This window comes from Lepidochelys kempii, chromosome 2 (genome assembly GCF_965140285.1).
Source record: "Lepidochelys kempii isolate rLepKem1 chromosome 2, rLepKem1.hap1, whole genome shotgun sequence".
Lineage (NCBI taxonomy): Eukaryota > Metazoa > Chordata > Testudines > Cheloniidae > Lepidochelys > Lepidochelys kempii.
The window spans coordinates 192,296,896-192,321,149 of NC_136381.1; the positions used below are offsets into that span (position 1 = coordinate 192,296,896).

General features: G+C 39.9%; 1 protein-coding gene across 12 annotated transcripts in view; it reads right to left on the reverse strand.

The window, feature by feature from the left end:
- Positions 1–24,254, reverse strand: part of NEK11 (NIMA related kinase 11) — a 189,900-nt gene that overhangs the window by 65,524 nt on the left and 100,122 nt on the right. For 11 of the 12 annotated variants that reach the window (XM_073333276.2, XM_073333277.2, XM_073333268.2 and 8 more), the window contains 3 exons: positions 21,175–21,294; positions 19,049–19,142; positions 18,025–18,163 (listed from right to left, as the gene is read on the reverse strand). In XM_073333276.2, coding sequence (XP_073189377.1) covers positions 18,025–18,163; positions 19,049–19,142; positions 21,175–21,294 — 353 coding nt within the window. Of the gene's footprint in view, positions 1–16,125; positions 16,498–18,024; positions 18,164–19,048; positions 19,143–21,174; positions 21,295–24,254 lie in introns of those variants that run through there. The other variant, XM_073333279.2, reaches the window with a different exon arrangement.

Sequence of the window (24,254 nt, forward strand, 5' to 3'; positions counted from 1 at the left end):
TCTTTCTTTAGTGGTAACAGCTAATTTAGACCCCATCATTTCATATGTATAGTTGGCATTATGTTTTCCGACATGCATTACTTTGAATTTATCCACGCTGAATTTCATCTGCCATTTTGTTGCCCAGTCACCCAATATAACAGGGTCCCTGAAGGGCCCTCCTGGCTCCTGCTGGGGTGAGAAAGTCACACAGAGACCTTTTGTTGCAGTACTCACCTGGCGCTTTTATTTACATGCTGTGCTTCCACCACCTTTCCACCATACACGTAGTCCTTTTCTTACAGTTCACCAGTAGGGGGGAGAGGGGAGCCCAGTGCGTGCGTTCTCTCACCTCCTTTCCTCTACTGCAGCTTCCCTCTTTCCAGCTCCTCCTCCTGGCTTCCTTCCTCTGGGGCTTTTATCCAGCCCCAGCCTGATGAGGCAGCAGCTGTTCCAGCTTCCCCAGTCAGGGCCAGGTGATCTACCCAGCTCCTTAATTGGAGCTGGAATGACAGAGGGTGGGTTAAGCAGTTTTCTGCTCAGCACTCTGTCACACCCAGTTTTCTGAGACCCCTTTGTAACTCTTCCCAGTCTGCTTTGGACTTAACTGTCTTAAGTAGTTTTGTAGTGTCTGCAAATTTTGCCACCTCACTGTTTATACCTTTTTCCAGATCATTTATGAATATGTTGAACAGCACTAGCCCCAGTACAGATCCCTGAGGGACACTGCTATTTACCTCTCTCCATTCTGAAAACTGACCATTTATTCCTGCCCTTTGTTTCCTATCTTTTAACTTTAAATTAGCCAGGTCAACTTCAGAGATGAAAAACAGTGTAAAAATTACATACCTAGGAGACTTAATGGGAGGGCATAGAAAAATAAACTAAGCTAAAATAGTCGCTTTTCTTGTTACCTCCTCAAATCCCACATGCTTGGGTATTTATAGTGTACCTATTTTTCACTTGCACTGAAACCCAAATTGGTGGAAGTTGCCACTTACATTTGTTTTCTGAGCAGCTTTAACTTATTTAGTTACTGAGTCTGACTGTTTACATCACCACCAGATTTGGCACAGCTACTCTGAAGTACAGTTTTAATCTGAAAACTGAGTGAGTAAATCCTGCACTGGGGAGTTCCGTATTTAGTGTCTATCAACAGCTTCCTAATCACATGTGCTCTGTTTATAAGTCAATGGCTGACGTGGTTTTTTTGGTTGGTGGTTGGTTGGGTTTCGGCTCATCTCTGTAAAATGCAATGAAAAGTTATACTGCTATGTAAAGTATTTAACAATACATGCTTCTGTGAGGAACAAGTAGGCTCAGAAAGTATGGGGCACTAGACTGCCACACAAATGCCCCGGCCCTCAGTAATGCCCCAAGATCTGTAGAATTTTCCATTGGTTATCTACCAGATAAAGGGCCACAGCCACACTCCACATGCATCCTCCTGACTATAAAAATTACACTCATTCCATTGTGACAGAGACACCATCCGACCTAGAAATAGGTTCTTTAGTCCACTGGAGAGTAGGCCAATGGGATAGAACATATGTTTGTTGTCCTGATAGTCTGTAATACTTTATCAGACCTAACTGGCATGACCAGGTGGGCCTGATTTTCCTCTCATTCACACTAGAGTACCTCCACTGAAGACAAGAGAGCTACACCACTCTTGAACTTGGTTAAGAAAGAGAAGAGTTAGGCCCCATGCACAGAATTACAGAATGGATTGTATTTCTGCCCCTCCTTAAATGCTGTATAGCCTTATCCGATGAAGTGAGCTTATGCTCAAATAAATTGGTTAGTCTCTAAGGTGCCACAAGTCCTACCTTTCTTTTCTCTCAAGAGAATAGGTGGAGAGAAGATGAGAAGTTACACCAAAACATTTATCAAATGATTTGCATCTCATTTGGGTCACTGGAATGATGAAAAACTGCTGTTCCTTCAGTCTCTGCAGCTTTGATATTTTAATGATTGACTTACATGAATAAGGTGCTGTAAATACAATTATCCACATCCAATTATCCAGAAAAAAAGATAGGGTTTTATGCATAAATGCAGTACTTAACACACACTGTAGACAGTAAACACAGCCACATATTTTAAGTAAAGTTGCATTGTTTTTATAACAATTACAATATTATCATTATGTTATTATATTGGCTTTTTAATAGTTTCATTCCTCTTATATCTAGTGAAGTTTTTCAGAAGCTGGGAATGGATGACAAGGGATGGATCACTTGATTACCTGTTCTGTTCATTCCCTATGCGGCACCTGGCACTGGCCACTGTTGGAAGACGGGACACTGGGCTAGATGGACCTTTGGTCTGACCCAGTATGGCCATTCTTATGTTTATATTCCAAGTTCATTTGCATATAATATTCTCAATGGACCAAACTGATCCTTACTGTAATGCTACTAAAACCCACAGAGAAGGATGAATTTGGCCTCTATTGATTTCATTCTTTTCTTCCTCTTCAGTAATAGTTTAATTACATTACACAGAACTAGCTAATCAAAACGTTGTGCCCCATTTGCCCACCCCAAGATTAGCTTTTGGACATAGTTATTTTAAAGTGTGGCTCTGCTCTGAAAAGTGACTGTGTTTTAAACTACCATCTAGCTCAACAGAGCTGCTCCTTGGGAGGAATTCATCCCTACACCAGTGCTGAACCCAGTGTAGGGGCAGCATGTGTTTCCTCTACAATGGGGCTGCAGAAGGCCAGCTTGGCCTCCGTGCAAGTTAGGTTTTTACATGACAAGGGAATATCTGGGGTGTAGCAACATCCAGGCCACGACCCATCCTGCCCTTATGGCTGGGGCTCCTGCAGTGGGTGGCACAGAGTAGAAACTGTAATGTAACCTTAACTATGGAATCACAAGGACATATCCATACTGTAGTCTTTATGGTTATGAGGATACTATGCTAATCACACAGAGGTGTGCTTAACAATTAATTATTATAACGATTATTCTATTATAGTTTATATCCAGAGTCAAGAAGCAAATTGTGATATTTTCTAAAGCCATTTGATATTTGTGACTATCTCTGAGATCACATCTTGGGTAATTACTTTTAGTATGCGGTTCCCTAATATGCATGCAGCCATAACTCAGATGGTGTATGCTCACAACGGAGGCCCTTTAAAAATGTGGCCTAAAATGTTTAAGTCTTTGCTCCTCTCTTTCAGTTAGGTACAACATATTTAAAAATTATCCAACAAGGCTTATGAAAAACTAGAGTGAAAAATTTAACCATTAACTACATTTGCTTTGTAGGTGTGAGAATTTCTTATTTAGATTCAGTTGAAACTTTATCCACTTGAAATTCAAAGCAATACATCCAAACCTTACAATTAGCAATGGAAATATAGAAATAATGTATGCAATTATTGTAATGTACTTTGCTATTTTGGAATTATAATGAAATCAGGGGGTTGCCAGATGTAATATATTGCAACATATTTATTAAGTTAATGAATTTAAAATATTATAATCAGTGGAGTATACAAAAATAAAAAGGGAATAGATTACAAAACAGAGAAACTAGGTGAATGGAGCTGACTGATGGACAAAGGTGAGAGATGAAAACTTTGTAACAATTGAAAAGTGATTAGAACAAAAGAAAACCGCTAATGCCAAGATCCTCAATAGATCTTCTGAGAGTTTATGGTGAGAAGCAAGGATAGATTCTGCACTTTAAGTGTTTTTTACATTGGATGTAGAGGAATACTGAGTAGGAGTAGAGAGGGTATGTTACCTCTTTATTTGAAACTGGTGTGGCAGTTACTGCAATATCGCATCCAGCCCTGGTACCCTCAATTCAAGAAAGATGTGTTAGGAACTGGGATGTAGGCAGTCTGGCTCGATAAAGAGAGCCAGAGTCAAAATCTGAAGTTGAACCAAGGATCAGAGCCAGAGTCAGAGCTAATGATCAGGAGTGACGGTAAGGACAGGAACGAGAGATAAGGCAAAGATCAGACAGAGTAGGAGCAAGGCAGGAACTAGGAGCAGAACAGAAGCAGAGCAGGAACCGGGAACAGTTGGACGCAGAACACAATGAGCAAATGTCCAATGCAACAGAGTCTTCACAATTACTTGGACAATCCATGTGGGTCATTTCCTGATTTAAGCATTGAGTGTGAGCCAATCAGATGCCCTAGTCCTTTGGCATCCTGATAGGACTTCCTGTGGGACCGGATCTTCCAAGATTAATGAGGTGTTGCTTTGTCTCCCTTTGTCATGACAGGGGAGTGTTGGAGATCTATGCCCCCTGCAGCCGTGGGTGCTAGACCTGTCAAAACTGAGGCCTTTCACTCTTTCACTTTCATTACACCACCATCTTCTTCAGGCACACTCCCTTCTGGGGTAGCACTGGGCCTGTCACCTTGGGATGATCCTGGTGAAACTTTTCCATTCTGCTGGTGCTCCAAACATGGGGTTGGAGACTGGGAGTTGGCAGGTTGCAGGCAGACCTTTTGACAATATTTGGAAGAAAAATCTTCTCCCGCCAGAAAATAACAGGGTCATGCTGCAGCAGCCAAGTAATGCCAAGAATTAGGGGAAAGTGCAGTGAATGGATTGCATTTAGTTGCACGACCTCCTAGTGGTTGATCTCTAAAGGAACAGTTTCTTGGGTCACTGGACCTGAAGATCAGAGGGACTCATCAATAGTTTCTACAAAATCTGGTGTGCCCTTGGGCTGGAAGGGGATGTGCAAGGCTCATGCTACCTCAACACTGATAGCATTGTCTATGGCCCTGGAGTTGATCAGAGCCCATTGGAGGGGGATGGACGTAGCTAGATCAAGGATGTTTATTTATATTGGAACTTGGAGATGTGGAGAAGCCCTTTTGGTCTCAGTTAATTTGTGGGTGGCCCATCAAGAGGCAGTACTGGGGTGGGGAAAATTAACGGTACCCAAGCCAGTTACTCTTACCATGCCTAGGCCTGTTTGTTTCCCAGCAGCTTTCTGATCAAACAGGAGGTGAGGGCATGTCTGGAAGCCCTGCAGTAGAAACACAAATTCTAGTGACATCATCATTCTCTTTATTCCGGGGTCAGGCAGTGGCTTAGGTCAGTCTCCATTGACTCAGGTGTTGGTAGGCGGGGCTTTGGTTCCATGTGCGGTTGCAATGGTGGACCAAAGCTTTTCTTCTCCTTTCTCCCTCATAATCGGATGTCTATGTGGTGAGCTAGGCTGATGAAAGAATTCAGTTGGGAGAGGCTCTCGATGTGCGCCAACTTGTCCTTCACCTCTTCACTCAAGCCCCACTGGAACTGATGTAACTGGGCCATATCATTCCATTCCACATCTGCCGCCAGTTGCCAATAGTGAGTGGCATATGTGGTGGTAGGCCTATCATAGAGTCTTAGGATTGGAAGGCAACTCAAGAGGTCTTCGAGTCCAGTCCCCTACACTCAAGGCAGGACTAAGTATTATCTCTAGACCATCCCTGACAGGCGTTTGTCTAACCTGCTCTTAAAAATCTCCAATGATGGAGATTCCAAAACCTTCCTAGGAAATTTATCACAATGCTTAACCACCTGGGCAGTTAGGACGTTCTTCCTAATGTCCACCCTAAATGTCCCTTCCTGCAATTTAAACCCACTGCTTCTTGTCCTATCCTTAATGTTAAGGAGAACAATTTTTCTCCCTCATCCGTAACAACCTTTTATGTACTTGAAAACTATTATCATGTCCCCTCTAAGTTTTCTCTTCTCCAGATTTAACAAACCCAATTTTTTCAATCTTCCTTAATGGGTCACGTTTTCTGAACTTGTAATCATCTTTGCTGCTCTTTTCTGGACTTTCTCCAATTTTCCAGAACTGGGCACAATACTCCATCTGAGGCCTAATACTCCAGCTGAGGCGTGCAGTAGAACTGAAGAATTACTTCTCGTGTCTTACTTACAACACTCCTGCTAATACATCCCAGAATGATGTTTGCTTTTTTTCTGCAACTGTTACACTGTTCACTCATATTTAACTTGTGATCCACTATGATCCTCAGATCCCTTTCGCAGTACTCCTTCCTAGGCAGTTTTGTATGTGTGCAACTGATTGGTCCTTCCTAAGCGGAGTATTTCACATTTGTCCTTATTGAATTTCATCCTATCTACTTCAGTTCTCCAGTTTGTCCTGATCATTTTGAATTACAATCCTATGCTCCAAAGCACTTACAACCCCTCCCAGCTTGGTATCGTCTGCAAACTTTATAAGTGTACTCTCTATGCCATTACAGTAACTCCTCACTTAACTTTGTAGTTATGTTCCTGAAAAATGCTAATCCAATTTCCCCATAAGAATTAATAGGGGGGTTAGGTTCCAGGGAATTTTTTTTTTTGCCACACAAAAGGCATTATATACATTTTAAACAAGCAATTTAATACAGGTATAGGTTTTAAATAATTTTAAACAAGCAATTTAATGCAGTAACTCCCCACTTAATGTCCTCTGACTTAACCTCCACCCCTTCTCCCAATACCCCTCCCTTAACCCGCCTCTTCTCCCCCCCCACTCCACCTCCTCTCCCTTTACTCCGCGCCCTTGCTCCTCCCCTCCCCCAGCCTCCTGCCTGTGGCAATCAGCTGGTTTGCAGAGTTCAGGAGGCTGTGGGGAGGAGCGAGGACGCGGCGCGCAGCCTCCCACCTCCTTCCACTGCCTCCTGCCCACGGCAATCAGCTGGTTTGTGGCATTCAGGAGGCTGTGGGGAGGAGAGAGAATGCGAGGCGCAGCCTCTCCCCTCGCTCCCCTGCCTCCTGCCCCCGGCCTTCTGAACGCCACAAGACAGCTGACTGCCGCGGGCAGGAGGAGGGGGGAGCAGGGGAAAGGTGCTGATCCACGGGGTCCACCGGCGGGTGGGAGGTGCTGGGGGTTTGGCATAGGGGAACTGATGGGGGGCTGCCAGCCGTGGACAAAGCAGGTGGCCAAACGACGTTATAGGGGAGCATTGCACAACTTTAAACGAGCATGTTCTGTAATGGAGCAGGGACGTAACATTGAAACAACATTAAGTGAGAGGACGTTAAGTGGGGAGTTACTGAATTTACATAATTTGTGAAGATATTGAACAGAACCAGACCCAGAACTGATCCCTGCGGGACCCCACTTGATACAGTAACTCCTCGATTAACATTGTAGTTGTGTTCCTGAAACATGTGACTTTAACTAAAACAATGTTAAGCAAATCCAATTTGCCCCTTAAGAATTAATGTAAACGGGGGCGGGGGGTTGGTTCCAGGGAAATTTTTTTCAACAGACAAAAAACCTATATTATATATATATATATATATATATATATATATATATACACACAGTATAAGTTTTAAACAAACAATTTAATACTGTACACAGCAATGATGATTGTGAAGCTTGGTTGAGGTGGTGAAGTCAGAGGGTGGGATATTTCCCAGGGAATGCCTTACTGCTAAATGATGAACTAGCATTCAGCTGAGCCCTCAAGGGTTAACACATTGTTGTTAATGTAGCCTCACACGCTACAAGGCAGCAGGAACGGAGGGAGGGGAGACAGCATGGCAGACAGAGACACACACTGTGTGTGTGTGTGTGTGTGTGTGAGAGAGAGAGAGATGCGCATTGCCCCTTTAAGTACACTGACACCACTCAAGTACATTTAAAAAGATCAGGAAGTTGAGACAGCAGCTGCGGCCAGCAAGCTCTCTCCGTCCTGAGCCCTGTTGTGTTCCCAACCTGCTCTATATGGAGAAGGGGTAAGCGGGGGGCAGGAGTAGGGGGGAGGAGGACACCCTGACATTAGCTCCATCTTCCCCTCTCCCCTGCACAGCAAGCAGGAGGCTCCCGGGAGCAGCTCCAAGGCAGAGGGCAGGAGCAGCACATGGCAGTGGGGGGAGGGACAGCTGAACTGCCAGCAATGGATAGCCTGCTGGGCGGCTGCTGCACAGGGAACTTAGGGAAGCGGGGAGCTGATAGGGGGGCTGCCGGTCCACCCTGGTTCCAAGCCCCCACCAGTTAGCTGCAACGGGCTGCTCTTCCTTCAAGCAGTGGACAAAGCAGGTGGCTGCCAAACAATGTTATAAGGGAGCATTGCACAACTTTAAATGAGCATATTCCCTAATTGATCAGCAACGTAACAATGAAACAACGTTAACCGGGATGACTTTAAGTGAGGAGTTAATGTATATCCTTCCAGCTTGACTGGAAACCACCGATAACTACTCTCTGGGAATGGTTATCCAACCCGTTATGCACCTACTTTATAGTAACTCCATCTAGATTGCATTTCTCTAGTTTGTTTATGAGAAGGTAATGTGATACAGTATCACAGGCCTTACTAAAGTCAAGATATACAACATCTACCGCTTCCCCCTATCCACAAAGTTTGTTACACTGTCAAAGAAAGTTTTAGGTTGATTTGACATGATTTGTTCTTAACAAATCCAGGCCATTACTTATCACCCTATTATCTTCTAGGTATTTGCAAACTGGTTGCTTAATTATTTGCTCCATTGTCTTTCCAGGTACTGAAGTTAAGATGTCTGGTCTGTAATTCCCCGGGTTATCCGTATTCCCCTTTTTATAGATTGCCACTATATTTGCCCTTTTCCAGTCATCTGGAATCTCGCCCATCTTCCATGACTTTTCTAAGATAATCACTAATGGCTCAGACATCGCCTCCGTCAGCTGCTTGAGTATTCTAGGATATATTTCATCAGTTCCTGGTGACTTAAAATCATCTAACTTTTCTAAGTAATTTCTAACTTGTTCTTTCCCTACTTTAGCCTCTGATCTTACCTCATTTTTACTGGCATTCATTAAGTTAGATGTTCAATTGCTATTAAACTTTTTGGTGAAAACAAACAAAAATGTCATTTAGCACTTCTGCCATTTCCACATTTTCTGTTATTGTTTTACTCTCCTCATTGAGTAACAGCCTTCCCTGTCCTTGATCTTCCTCTTGAATCTAATGTATTTGTAGAATGTTTTCTTGTTATCCTTTATGTCTCTAGCTAGTTTAATTTCATTTTGTGCCTTGGCATTACTAATTTTGTCCCTACATACTTGTGTTATTTGTTTATATTCATCCTTTGTAATTTGACAGTGCTTTCCTAAGCTTACACAGCACTGCATCAGCAGTACAGTCTCAATATAGGTTATCAAATATAGCAGAGAACGGTTCCAAAAAAGCATCCTATTTTGTCAAAAAGTGGATTGCCCTGCTCCAAAAGGGGCAAAGCCCTGTGCAACACTTCCCCTGTAAGTAGGCTCATCTATTTTGCCTGGTCTATGTGGTTACAAGTGAGTACAGAGTACGAAAAGCAAATGGCGCTGGCTCAAAAATCCCCTAAACTTCTGGTGATCACCATCAAAGCATTCAGGTAGGAGAACTGAGGGATCCTGCTTGAGTGAAGGAGGTCCCCCTGAAGCCTGGAGTGTGGCAATTTCTCCGTAGGAATGAGCAAGTTGTTTGTGGAGCAACTGATCCTCTGCTGAAAATTGAGTCACTTGAGTCCACAGTGCTAGATTCCTGGTCTGAAGTTAGTTAACTTGTTTCTGGAGGACTAGGGCCGGGGGGAACTGCTGGGTAGCAGCAAGCCCTCCTCCTCCATTCAGGTACCATGAAGTGTGAAGCCTAAGCAGGTCTTGGCAACTGTTAGGAACTGGAACATAGGTGGTCTGGCCTAATGGTCAGGAGTCAAGCCAATGGTCAGAACTGGAGTCAGAGTCAGGAGTTGAGCCAAGGGTCAGAGCCCATGGTCAAGAGCGAGGCATAAGGTCATGAACCAGAGACAAGGCAAGGATCAGACATGGAGTAGGAGCAAGGCAGTAAATAGGAACAGAATGGGAGCAGAGCAGGAACCAGAACAAGACTGGATGCAGATTGCAGGAGACAGGCAAAGAGTGGTGTCCAATGTGGCAGCCATCGGGAGCCTATGCAGTTGCTCAGGCAACCCACCTGGGTCTCTTTCTGGCTGACATAGTGTGTGCAAGCCAATCAGATGCCCCAGACCTTGGGTGTCCTGACAGGACTTGCTGTGAGACCTGACCTTTCAAGATTAGTGAGGTGTTACTTTGTCTGTCTCCCTTGGTGGTGACAAGGGAGTGTCGGAGCCCAAGGTCCCCCACAGCATCAGGTTCTACACCCTTTGAAACTGATGACCCTTAGAGCCTTATGGGATGTTAACACATTGGAGAGGGTTCAGAGAGGAGCCACAAGCATGATTAAAGGATTGGAATATGTGCTTATAGTGGTGAGCTCAAATTATTTAGCTTAACAAAGAGAAGGTTAAGGAGCAATTGGATCCAATTTATAAGTACCTACATGGGAACAAAAATTTGATAATGGGCTCTTGAATCTAGCAGAGCCACAATCCAATAGCCGGAAGTTGAAGCTAGACTAATTCAGACTGGAAACAAGGCACACGTTTTTAATAGTGAGTGTAATTAGCCATTGGAACAATTTACCAAGGGTCCTGGTGGATTCTCCATCACTGCCAATTTTAAAATCAAAATTGGATGTTATTCTAAAAGATCTGCTTTAGCTCAAACAGCAGTTGATTCAGGGAAGTCCTTTGGACTGCATTATACAGGAGATCAGGCTAGATGATCACAGTGTGGTCCCTTCTGGCTTTATAATCTATTAATCTATGAAAACAAAGGGACAAGCCCTCTTCAGCACTCAGTCCAAATCATGTATCTAGGTACTGGAGATCTAATGAGGGGTAAAGAAGGAAGAAATTCTTCCCCCCAGGCTGCAGAGTTGGAACTGGGCATCTCTGCAGCCAGCACTGCAGCCTAAGGCCCAAATTCAGAAAAATCTTTAAGCATGTGCTTAACTTTAATTTAATACAGATGGTTTTAAATACATGATTAAATTTAAGCATGTGCTTTGCAGAACTGAGGTTGGATTAGGCTCCATGGCCCCAGAGCCCCACAGGGATGAGGTGGAAGGGGGTGGAGGAGAAGGGAGAATCAGAGGATTCATAGCAGCAGGAGATCTACTGATCCTAACACATCCACAAATCAGCCCTGGACAACAGGGTGCATGAATCCTTCACTGTATACAGGAACTGTGCACCTCCTTGTACATGCTTTGTGGGCCAAATTCTGTTCTTTTACACCAGTATAAATCTGGAGTAATTATTATCTGAAGAAATATTCTGGATTTCCTCTGGTGTAACAGAGAAAAGAGCTTTGTCCTTTCAATCCCAGGTTAGATTTTACCCTATTCAGAGTCTTCATATTCCTTTCCCTATTTAGAAATATACCATGGGTGGGTTAACTGTGTTTGCATGCATGGGTTCATAAATACTTTTGAAAAAATAATAAACATTTGTTCCCCTCTTGCTTACCGTGACCTTTCAGCTGTGAAATTGATATGAATGTAAAGTGGCACTTTGAGCCAAAAATAAGAGTACATGGCTTTAAATTTTCATCGCTCTATCCATTTTTGTCACTTAGATGAATCACTTTGTTGTAAAGATGAAATGATAAGACGGATACAGTTTGGCGAGCCCAGAAATTAAATGTGAGTGTATTTTTCAGTAATAGCAGAGAAGCACCACAGGAGTCTCACATGAGGACTACAATGAGTGTGTGTTTGTAATATACTCTTCCTCATTTTCCGTTTTTATTAAAACCCAGTTCTACTCCTATTTATGCTAATGGCAATCAGGAGGAACTTTACTGAGGTCAATGCGATTTTAGCAGTGTAAAACTTATGTGAGAAGAGAATTCGGCCTTTTGCAGAATAAGCATTGTTCTTCTCTATATCTAACACTACCACGCCATTCTTGTCAACCTACTCGGTACGGCCTTGCAAAGCCATCACCTACATTGTCATCACGCGAGAACATACATCTTCTATCCACAGTAGCCGAACAATAAAATATTAAGGGCCAGATCCTCCACTGGTGTAAAACAGCAGAGCTACACTGACTTACATCATATTACACAGATGTAAATTGAGTGCAGAATGTGGCCTTTAGCATCCAAGCCCTTACTCAGAATCTAATTAGGCAGGACAATGGGCACCTGCTATTCTAAAGAAATTATCTTTATACTATTCTAGATGAGTAAGAAATAAAATAATATTACCTTACATTATATTTCAGTAGCTTTCAAACAGAAGAACGAGAGCAGAAGCTGCATTATATATCTGATCTACCTACCTAGCTATATGGGCCAAATTCACACTGGTGGCAGAAAAAGGCACCAGTTATACTCCCCGTACCAGGAGGCTGACTGTGCTTCAAGGAGACTTTTACTCTTATTTTATAACAGCTTTTGCCCTCCTCTATAGATAAATTCCCACTCTACTCCAGATGCAGCTGTACGTGTTTCAATTCACTCCAGATGCAGACGTATTTCATTGTTGGGAACAGCTGGATGGATAAGGGGAGTTTCACTCTTGTTTTGTGCCATCTTTTGCCCTCCCCCACACATAAAGTGGCCTCTACTTACCAGCTGTATTATACAGCCAGTTTTGTTTTTATTCTGATATATTGCAGTTTAGAGGAAAAGTACTGTATATACAATCAAAAGACATCTAGCCATACCCAGAAAACATTACACTGCCATAATTCACATGATACAAATTGGGATGCTTTGTTAAATGAAACAAATCAAAGAGAATAAAAAAGAGAATAGTAAAAACTAATCAAAACTTCAGAAGATATGGGCTTTCAAAAACAAAAAGCAAGTCCATATCAGCCAAATCATCCCCACGTGGTTGTTCTTCCTTATGATCATGAGAAGATGGGGATGGGGGGGTCTTTGAAACGTATGTACTTGTAACAGAGGAAAATATGCATACACGATTACCCCAATACACATTTGTCCCCATAATCTACAAAATGAGTTACTTAATATACAGGGAATATAAAAAAATAATTAATGGATATGGGCTGGAAAACTAGTATTTCTGGATGGGAAGTGGAAAAATAAACACATGCAAGGGGAATTTAGGCAGTTACAATGCAATTATCTGAGTTGAAATTTGGCCAGGACATGAAATCTATAGAAAAACTAGTAAGATTTCTGTTTTCATTTTATTTAAATGGCAAGTTGTGCAATGGTTCAGTGGAGTTCCTTTGCTTTCTTTTTTCTAATAGGTCAGAATAGAGCTGGAATAAGTAAATGCAACTTTGTTCATCAGCAACATTATATATAACTTAAACAGGAGCAAATAATAAATATTCAGTTACTTTACTTTTAATACTAACAGTGATTAAATAAAGAGCAAAGCATATGCACACAATCCCAATGTAAGATTTTGTCTAAAGTTTTCATGCCTTTCTTTTAAGCAAAGAAATTAGAGATGGAAAAATCCTAGGAGATTATCTGACAATGCAAAATATTCTCAGCTGCTTTGCTTAGCCTGTTTTAAAGTATTCAGATGATGAATGACTCCTTACTTCTCAGAAAAATATGATCAGAACATCAACATTTCTCACTGAATACTAAATTCAACTATATTATACTTCTTTCCAATAATCTCCAATTATCCAAGTTAACTGGGCACTGAACTTGGAAGACATTATCAATACTAAAAGTATCAGCTCAGAAGAAAACTATGTTACATGGAAACAATTTCAAGAATAAAAAAGTTGTTTTATAACTCATTAATTATTGTTTTATAAATCATAAATCCTTTGCACTTATTCAGCAAATTCTACACTTTTGAGTGGGCAAGGATGCAGCTGATCTACACTGGCCTGGCTACAGCTGGCTGAATTGGTGTAACTATCAATAATTAATAACAATGTTTCTTTCAGTAAAATACCCCAAAGCAAATTATTTTGCTCTCTTGTGTGACTCTGCTGCCTCCTGGTAGAAAGAGGAAACAACCTGTTAACCCAGACTGGTGAGTGAAGATGCATGAATTTTAGTGACGAAAAACACTTATTAAAAAATTTAAAATTTTTAAAAAAATTTAAAAAAAATTTAAAAAATTTAAAAATTAAAAAAAAGGTCTTCTGATAGTTTTGTTAACTTCCACTGGCTGCAGGGCACTCTCACTGAACACCTACCAGGGTAAGCACTATATTTTACACACTGCAAACCTTTAAATAAAATTGGTCAAAATGGCTAAATCTTCTACTACAGCATGGGCACAAAAATGCACCTACATATTGGGGCTGTACTGGCAGAATCCTACAACCTGCAGATTCAATGGAATACAAACACATCTGTCCATAAACCACCCAACTTACTAATGCTGAGAGCTACTACATCAGAATGAGGTCTCCTAAGCCTGCAGGTTAATGATTCAGGGAAAGAGAGACCAGTCCACTCCCTATTGGCTTTCCAGTGAACCTTGACAACACCATCGCAGGCAGGTTTCAAATGCTTCCCATCTCTGCCAGCAAACTGACTGCAAAGGGAGCGGGACACAGATGCAGATTCCAGCAGGTAGTTGAAATAAATTCTGCATAGTATATACAGTGAAGATTCTCTCATTCTGGGGTCAGTATGCCTAATATTGCTTCCCAGAAGCCAGACTCTTTTCTAGCCTGTATTCCCATTTGTAGAAACTTGCATATGTCGGCAATGCCAAATTTTGCCTCCCAGTGCACAAAGAGGAGTAAATATCAGAGTTCTGGAGATATGCTTGTTACAGACATAACTTCGTCCCTTTATCTCCTTTGCACAGGAGCAAAGAACTTGGCTCATTAAAAGAAAATCAGTATAATTTGTGATTCACCTCATTTGTCGCTTTTACTGCCTATCAGCCTAAGACTGAATTCCTGTCTACTCAAGTTTAACCAATATATTTGTATAAGATTTTCAAAGTGCTTTCTGTAAGCTAGAGCCCATATTTTTTTCTCTTTAGTTGCATTCTGCATTCTCTGCTGAGTAAAAGAGGGTGGTACAGAATATGTGCACAAAGCCACTGAAGTAGATAGGGGAAAATGACAGAATGTCAAGGCATACTGGCAGCCACAAACCGCTCTAGCTTAACAGTAGACATCTGAACACTTGGGTTCAGGAGTCATGCTCTGAATCAGCTGCAGTCCCGCGAGCCTCAGATGATTCTGCAGCAGTCCTGGTCCCTAAGTGAAAGGAATAAATTTCCATAATTCATCTGGATGGCGTAGTAAGGAGTGAAATGTTGGAGAACTAATTTAAATCTTCTCTTGTTTAAAAATAATATTCAAATTGCCATCAGCATCCTTCTATATAGCGGTGGCACTAGGCATAAGCAGACTAAGCAATTGCTTAGGGCCCCAAGAAGCTAAAGGGGGCCCTGATTTAGCATTACCCCCAAATACTGTTCATCTTATTTAACATGGACTTTTTAAAAAGCAGATTACTTTGAGAATTTTTTGGTCTGTGGCGATAACATATTTTTAGGGGGTGGATGAAAGATAAGGGGGACCCCAAAATATTCCTGCTCAGGGCCCCCAAAAGGCAAACATCACCTCTGCTTCTATAAACAGTGTAAGAAACTGATTATTTCTTCACAGTTCTGGAGAATTATGTCATTTTACAACGATTCACTATCTGTGTGTAACCTGATTTTGAACAGTAGCATGATGTAGAGTCGACTTGATAACTAATGTGTTAGACATTTTCAGAAGTGTGGCTTTCTCTGCATCTAGCTCTACTTGCTACCAGTTTGCAGACTGCAGTGAGCATTTAGTTAGACCCCATTCATCCTCTGAAAAAGAGAATTGCTTGAAGACGAAATTGGTCAGTTATTTGTAATTGCAGGTAATTCCTGTGCCTCAAGTGAAATGAAAATCATTTTGACAGGCATACTCACAGGTAGACTAGCTCGCTTCATGAAAGTTATATTCACGGTGAAAGCAATTAACTGGTGTGGATTTCTCTAGCAAGCTGAAGCCTCATTTCATGCTTGTGCTCGTGATCACCAATGATCCTGTGTTTGTTCATAATTTTAATTAACTTCAACGCTTTGGGTTCCCCCCCCCAGCTTTTAATAGATGTACCTAATACTTCAAAAATTTGATTGAGTCTCCATGCCACTTACAGCTGAGGTACTAATTAAACTAAATCTTCCAACTCTCATTGGATGATCTCTCCTAGTGGAGTACAAGTATTTCCTACAGTCATCTGGATTAACTTTCAATTAAAGCGTAAGAACCTCAAAAAGTCATTGTATAAACTTGTTCCAAGTTTTTTTTTATTTTTGTGCTCTATAGTATATTGATACAAACATAAATTTTATTGTGGAAATATAGTTTCAGCAGAAAATTGCAACTTGAAAATTAACAGCAGCTGGCCAAACTTTTGAATGATGGGGGTGTAAAATTAGGTAGTGTTCCTATGCTCTCAATGAATCCTTATCATAAGTACCCATCAGATTTATTAACGGATTAACTCTAAAGATAGACATAGATTTCCTCCCCGCTCACATGCTGTTCCGCATCTGCTTCTTCCCTGGTACACTCCCACTCACAGCCTCATTTCCATTGCTCCTTTTTGGTCTCCTATGTGCAACTGTCTCTCTCCCCTGGACGTACTTTCTAGCAGCTGTGTTCTCTCTCACACAGAGTGTCTCTCTTGTTACTATGAAAGAGCAAGCCAACCATGTTAGGCATAAATGCCGCTACATTGAAAATTAAAAGCTATTTTCTATTTTTTTAAAAAAGCAATTTTGATGTTCCCAATTAGGATTTTAGATATATCGAAATAAAAAGTTAACATTTAAACCCAGAGCAACCAATGGAAAATAGTTTCAATAGTTTTCAATATTAATACATTTAATGCAGACATTTACGTATAAATATTACATAAATATAGAGATATCTAACAAACACACTGTTTTAAGAGGCTATAAGTCACAGTGAATATGTCACTCTCATTAACCACATGGGTCAGATTTTGTGAAGTTAGTACATCACAGAAGTGATATATAATTTAATTAAAACCTTTGAACTTTTCGGATATAGACCTAAATAATACATGAACACTTCATATACATGCTCCTTTTTTTATTTTTACACTTTATGGGCCTGATCCAAAGCCCACTGACCTCAAAAATCACATCTCTTCAGTTTGACTTGGAGTTTGGTTGTTTCAGTCCTGTTCCCAGTGGAGAGGCACCCACATCACAAAATCTGCCACTACAAATTGCCCCTAGTTTGGAAGTCTCAGCAGAGAGGCCAATGACTGAACAAGCATGAAGACGGAACTACTTTGATCCTCGAAGCAATTCCTTACAGGTCACGGTTGAAGCATATGGATTGGACACTTGCACTGTCACTGTCCTGGCTATAATATGCCTATCCTGTGAAAAAATGGAAGCCTTCGGTCCCCAGGATTTTTGACCTTTCACCAGTACAATAGGCACACAAAAAAAGACAGGATCTGCTTTCTAAGCATTAAGAAGCAAAGTGAGTTACCATTCTAGAAAGAAACAGAACACATGTGTGTGCTATCAGAAATATTATACTAAAAGAGAGTACATTACTCTATGTAAAACTTTATTTTCAGTGTGCCAGGTACGGAAGCCTGAGCTTTCCCTTTGCTCATTCATTCACAAGCAAAGCACATGTTATATAGATTTTCATGACCCCAGGACAGTGACTAAGCATTTTAGGCCAGTACAGACAAGCAAGGCTCAAAGGTTTTTCATCTGCTTTTCTCACTGTGATACAATTTTGGGGTACAATCCCAGCACACATAGCAAATGCACATATCCTAGGATAATCCTACAGTCGATTTGCAGCTGGGAGGATAACTGCCGAGCATAATGCTGTTCCAATACCAATCACCTGAAGGTGTGAAGATGAAAGCTGTCCATTTCTTAACCCAGCCTCTCACTTGGAGGTGGAGTTCACCACCTTTTGATACTCCCAGTTCCCATAGGCTCAAAAACCATAAAACCCTCATGTTTCTACACTGCAGTCCCATATTCAGCATCCATCCTTCCTTCTCTTGTAGATTTTTAACTCCTTAGCAACCCTGATTGATTTTTACTGAAATTTATCTGCTATAGGTTAACCAAAGGAGAAAAAAATTAAACCTTGCCCTGTTTATATGAGGTTTCAAATAGAAAGTGGATTAACTTGCCATACAGTTTCAAACCCTTACCGTGCTCCACAGGTTCAGACATACAGAGCCTGCCCGGTGTCTCATTTTCACTTGGTTCTTTATGTCCTATGGATATGTAGTCCAGTGCAGTAACTGGCTGAGACTGAATCAGATGCTTTGAAGTCTGCTCATCAGATGCCTTATTTGAAGCAACATTAGTAAATATAATCAGTTAGAAACCTCAGCATGACCACAGTGTAACAGATACTCTGATCTATACAACTGCTGGGTACTTGTAATGAGCAGTCACTTTTTTAAAAAGGACTTTTTAATCATTTTTTAAAAACTGAGCACCAGCAATTGTTATTTCTTAAAGACAGATTAAACATCACTATTTCACTAGAGACAGTGGGAAACAGAAACATATTTGCATGCCAGAGAGAAGCTATTAAACGCTAAACAAAAAGGCATAATTTCTAGGATGCGTGGATTGACTTTTTCAAACTATCTTTGCTGCATCTGTGATGAGCTGCAGAGCTGGTGCTAAACTGACTTATTTTCTCTTACAGATACCTTCAGACCAAATAAAAGCTTGCCTGGGGAGACACTCTGAGACTTCCTTCTTACTAAAGTCTGGGTGGAAAATTCAAAGTAATCTTCTTAACTAAATAAATAAAAGGAAGCAGCAGCCCTGCCAAAGTATGGTATTTTAGAGATTACAGTCTTAACACTATCTTGAAAATGAATTTATTTTGAACTATGACTTCATGTGGGGGGGAAGCAGAAGCAGGCAGTAGAGTCCAAAATTTCAGTGCATATGTTTGGTTTTAAGAATTAGTTTAAGAAAAGGAAATGATGCCATGGGACTGATAAAGACATCTGTTGAAGTGTACCTGAGTTACTGAAGGAACTTTTTCTCAATACAGAACCAAGTTCGACTGAGTTTTCTAGATTTCTATGCACAATCCAAACTACATAGCTGGGGCCAAGATTTGGCCCACAATACTGTAGAAGTGTGAGAAACTGAAAAGTACTGTAGTTTGAGTGTATGTCTGAAACACCCTAAGGGTGAGTTCATACTTACATGAAGCACATCTATACTCAATTGCTGAAAGTTACGGGACCTCAGTTCTTGCATTCTTTTGAGGTTTTCTTGATATTTTTCTTCTGCCAGTTGTCTATAAATAAAGAGTACATTTATTCAATTTTATGTATCACAAATACCATGCAGGAGCTTCTACAATAAGGTACTACTGCTTATTACACATACATAAATAAATGGAAAAGTACATTCTATCATAGGGCCACATGCTCAGGTGTGCACAAAGGGCCTCTATTTATCCAGCGGGTCTTGTGTGGATGCATCTAGGTAGAGAGTTTAGTCCTTAGTTACAGAATTTATAAAATGTATCTTGCCTGCTTTGTATAAAAGAGCCATGAGGTTCCAAATTGTTGGTTCCATACAAGAACCTGGTCAACTCAATAGAACTTAAATACTGTTGCCTTGGTTCCACCAAATGCTCTAGGGAAGTTTTCACCCCAAGGAAAGAGAGGCAGTGTTTTCATATTCTGCCCATTGTGCCAGATGTTCCTCATAGGAGATTGTATTAGTCACCTGCTAACTCAGCATATCCTCTGGGCTCCATGGCTATGCTCTCTTCTCACTCACTTTTGGAACTGCACTAGCTGGCTGCAGGTAGCCCACTTGAAATGGAATTGTATCTTTTATAACACCTATACTTTCTATCCCTGGTGCACTTGTTCTACACTATGCTCGGACATCCCACAGTGGAATCTAGGCCAAAGTGTTTTAATTTCATAATTACGAATGGGTTTTGAAGATGACTATCCTTTTTATGCTACTGAAGAGACAGATTTATTTTATCTGCTGAACCATGAATTAAAAAACTGCCATTCTATACTGTTTCCGAATCCCAATCTACAAAATGCTCAGTTGCTTCTGTAATCTACTATTTATGATTTTTCCCATACATTTGCAAATTGGCTTCTCATAGTTAAGAATATTATCAAAGATTTTAAGCAACAGCCACAAGTCGGAGCAGAGATGGTGAAATTCCAATAGCTGTTTGACAGTGACTATGTTTCCAGGGAGAACAATTTCTATTGGTATGAAAATTCATGTCCATACAACATCATTATCATCTTCAATCCAGTTGTAATTTTAACCCCTCCCTTACACTAATTTTTATATATGTCAAATAGACACAACAAATGGAGATTCAGAATTTTTTTCAAATTGGGATTTAAAACCGCAGCTATTTTCTTGTTTGTAGTCTTTGTTGTAATCGGGTGTCATTACGAAATTAAGATGCATGCTTGCTTTGGCACAACAAGACTAAGATGCTGATCCCAATGGTCATAAACAATTAACCACTCCATTGTACATTTATAAATAACAAAATATACATTAGTTAATCTAATCTGAACTTTGAGAGACTGTTTTGAAGAGGATATTAACATGAATTCAAGCAGTGCAGCTATGATTTTTTTCCCCACTTCAAATAAAAAGAGTTGCAAATTTTTTACTGGGGAAAAAATCAAGCAGATCAGCAACATAATAAATTCTTCCTTATTTTGTGGTGGAGCCAGCCTTGGCATTCAATCATCACTTCAAGGTCCTCCTCATGTCCCTCTCATGAAGAGTATGCTCTGTATTTCAAAGACTCTCTATTATGACCCATCATGTCTCAGGAAAAACTCTCTAAGTAGAGTTTTTATACCATGCCCATCACCATTGTATCTGCTCACTTAATAAGGCCATTACCTAACATCTTTTCTTTGAGGACTATTAATTTTCTGCCTCTACGCAAATCCCAGAGGCCAAAATGACTGACAGTTTCATCCAAACTGGACTGCCAGTCAAAGCCAGGTGGCTGCCTTGTCAGAGTAGGGGCCTCAACAAGTCATTTAAACAAAACTTCTTTTATATAAATGAATCTGAAGATTTCTTACTCATTTATTTAGTAAAAAAGTCAGCATCTGAAGTACAGTTTTGGGCTAATGCTCTGACTTTTCCCCCCGCTTCAGCAATTACTGTTATCTAACCAATGTAAAATCACCATTCACCCATCAGTAGCTGAAGAACCTGCAGAGTGTCTGTAAGTCAACTGTTTTCATTCTTGCTTTCCTGGCAAATTGCACAGGTGAAGGAATGCATGGTGAAAACACAGTGTTAGTTATACATCTTACTTAAGCTTCTTTGCTTTTTCATCTGCAGCATTTAACTTCCGCAACCTCATTCGCTCTCGTGGAGTCATTTTCTGCACCTCAGACAGTTCCCGCAGAGTTTGCAAATGGACTTTTTTCTGCCTAAAAATAAAAGCATGCAAGTCTCTATTTATATAAAAATGTAAACAGCAATATTTAAAATTACATCATGTGATGCTGAGATGTTGACATTTTGAGTATATTAATGAGGAAAGCATAGGTAATGTAATGGACTAAACAGAGGTTTGTTTACTTACAGTAATGTTATATCAGATTTATTTTCATTATGAAAGTATGCAAAATGTAGACCTATAAACCCAGAACATTTTGCATACACCATTTTAAATATTTCATAAGAGGACAGACAAAGTGAAATTCTCAGTACTTTATTACTAAAATAATAAATATGGAAGCACACCTACAAAAGTTATAGTCTCTTGTCTCATTCAGAATATCACAAGCAGAAATTCTGCCTTTTAGTTTAAAATTAAATCAACTGATAACAACAATACCAACCAGAATTTTTTAATGATCAATTTTGAAGAAGTATAAAAGAAGAAAATGTTAAGGCTCCTTTAATGAGCTTTTATAATAGTCATTTACTTCCTTGTAAATGCTGTCTGCTGTTATTCATTTCCTGGTCCCACAGAATTGTAGTGGTTTTTTCATGACTCAAATGGTTTTCATAGACCTCTCCTGAAAGTTAAGCATGAATTACTAACGCACCTATTCAAGACCTCAGCTGTATTCATAAACACAAGAGACCAATACATGTCCTATACTTGAAAAAACTGTACAGATTCCAGACTATTTTACAGCCTACAGTGACTATAAAAATGCAACTGCAGTCATACATTATGACTTCCCATGTAAACCAAAGTTTAGAGTATTGGAATTTATGGTGAGCAGTATTCATTTCAAATTGTTACTCTTATTCTCAAGATTTAGCTTCTAAGTCTTCATCTACTTTGATGTGTGATCATCTAAGAGCTTAATTTTATGCCCCAATAAATCACATAATAGGCCATGGGGAACTATCTTGGGAAACATCAGAATGTTTACAATGCAGGGAGATATATTTTCACCATATTTCTCAAATGTTGTCTATGGAGGAAAATAGTAGAAGGATCTCAGTGGTATTGGGAAACATATGACACTGAAGACAAAGACAAGAAGATTTCAGTTATTAAGCAATTTGGAACAAATCCTTTAAGAATGAATAATTTAGACATATTTCTTATGCATTATAACAGAGCTGGGATTTATAATACAAAAACCTCTGGGATAACAAAGCCATTCTTCTTCCAAGTTTTGAATTTGAATTTGTAGAGCTTTATGCTTGTTTAAATATTTAAAATTTATGAATTGGGTAGAACCGCAGTAAGCTATTATGGACTTTTATTAGAAAACTTAAAGCTAGGCTGGACTTGATATATAAGCAATTCATGGAAAGTAAAAAAACCCCACAGATGTAGAATGACAAAGTGGTTGGGAAAGATGTACATTGAGCTGCTCCTGGTAAGGACTTCCAAAAATAAAATACAGCTTCAAGTTTATAGCAATTTATGATTATATAGCTTTCAAGTTTAAATTGTTGTCCTTTGACTTTTTGAATGATAACACTTTCCAGAGTTTTTTTTTAATCTGTCTCTTTGGCATTTTGCTTAACAACAATCACAATACAGATTTTTAATGATCTCATCCGAATTTTATTTAAAACCTTTATATATTATTGTAATTAGATTCAGACATATTATTTTCATACATATTCTGAATACTTAACCCAACTGACTCAGAATATAGCATATTTCTGGGAGGGTTTATATTTAATGATAAGGGTTTTTTAAAAACAGTTGCCTTTAATTTGAAAAGCTTAAGGGTAAATTTTTAATCTCTGCCAAAAATAGATGATCTGCACTGTGCTGCATTTTATCGGAACTCTGGGCCTCTGAAAACAGAGATCACCACTGCCAACAGAAATTGACTTTTCATATGGAACAAACATAAATGCAAGGTGAAAAGCTTCAAAACTGTATACACCTTTTCCTAGGAATGAGTGTTTTAAGAGCTCTACTGCATAAGGACACATGGAAAAGGAATGGATGTTTATAGGAAGGTTTATCAAAAAGTAAATTGTTATTTGTCACAGAAATCAAGAATTTCTCTATAGATATATGCAAAGAACTTGTTAACACTTAGAACCTGTTCTTTGTGTTGAGGAAGATCACAGACCCATCAATGCTGAATGGATGCAAGAGGTTACTGACCACAGAATAACACACACTCTCTCTCTGTATGTGCCAATTCTGCCATACATAATATCAATTAGAAAGGTGATCTGTTTCAATATATTCAAACTGGATCCAATTAAAACATCTTTGGAGCTTACTGTATTCGTTCAATGGTAGGGTCCAAGTGTGATCAGTCCATTCTGGAAACACTGGGAAATTTGGAGGTTGATTTTCCATTTTTCAGGTGTAATATTGCTCCTATAATAAGCTGCACCCACAATTTTTGGCCCCAAATAAATAACCAAGAAAAAGTGTGATTTAAGTTTAAAATGGTGTGTGCAGTTCAATGGAGGTGAAAAATTGTGTCCACGAAATGAAGGCCAGAACTGAAAATCGCATCCCTGATATTTCAAATATTTTATGCTTCAGTATGTATTTCAGCTAACACATTTCAAACACTTTTTGGAAACTGAACACCTTGCCTGCATATTGTGCCGATCACATTTAGGAGCACAACTCTCCACTACCAAACAACCGTACTTCTTCTGAAGAGCTATGAATTCGCTCTTACATGGTTCCCATAACAAATCTGAGTAATAAATGTGAAGCACATGGAAGCGTCCTGTAATATTTTATGAATATTTATGTCCATTGATTTGTATTATATGATTACAAGGGATAATAATAACTTGCACTTCTGTATTGCCTGTTATCTAAGGATCTCAAAGAAATTTACAAACAACTAATTAAGCCTCATAACAAACCAGGAGGCAAGTACGAGACAAGGAATGTGCATCACTTCTCCCAGCTGTGAATTACTGCCATCTTTGT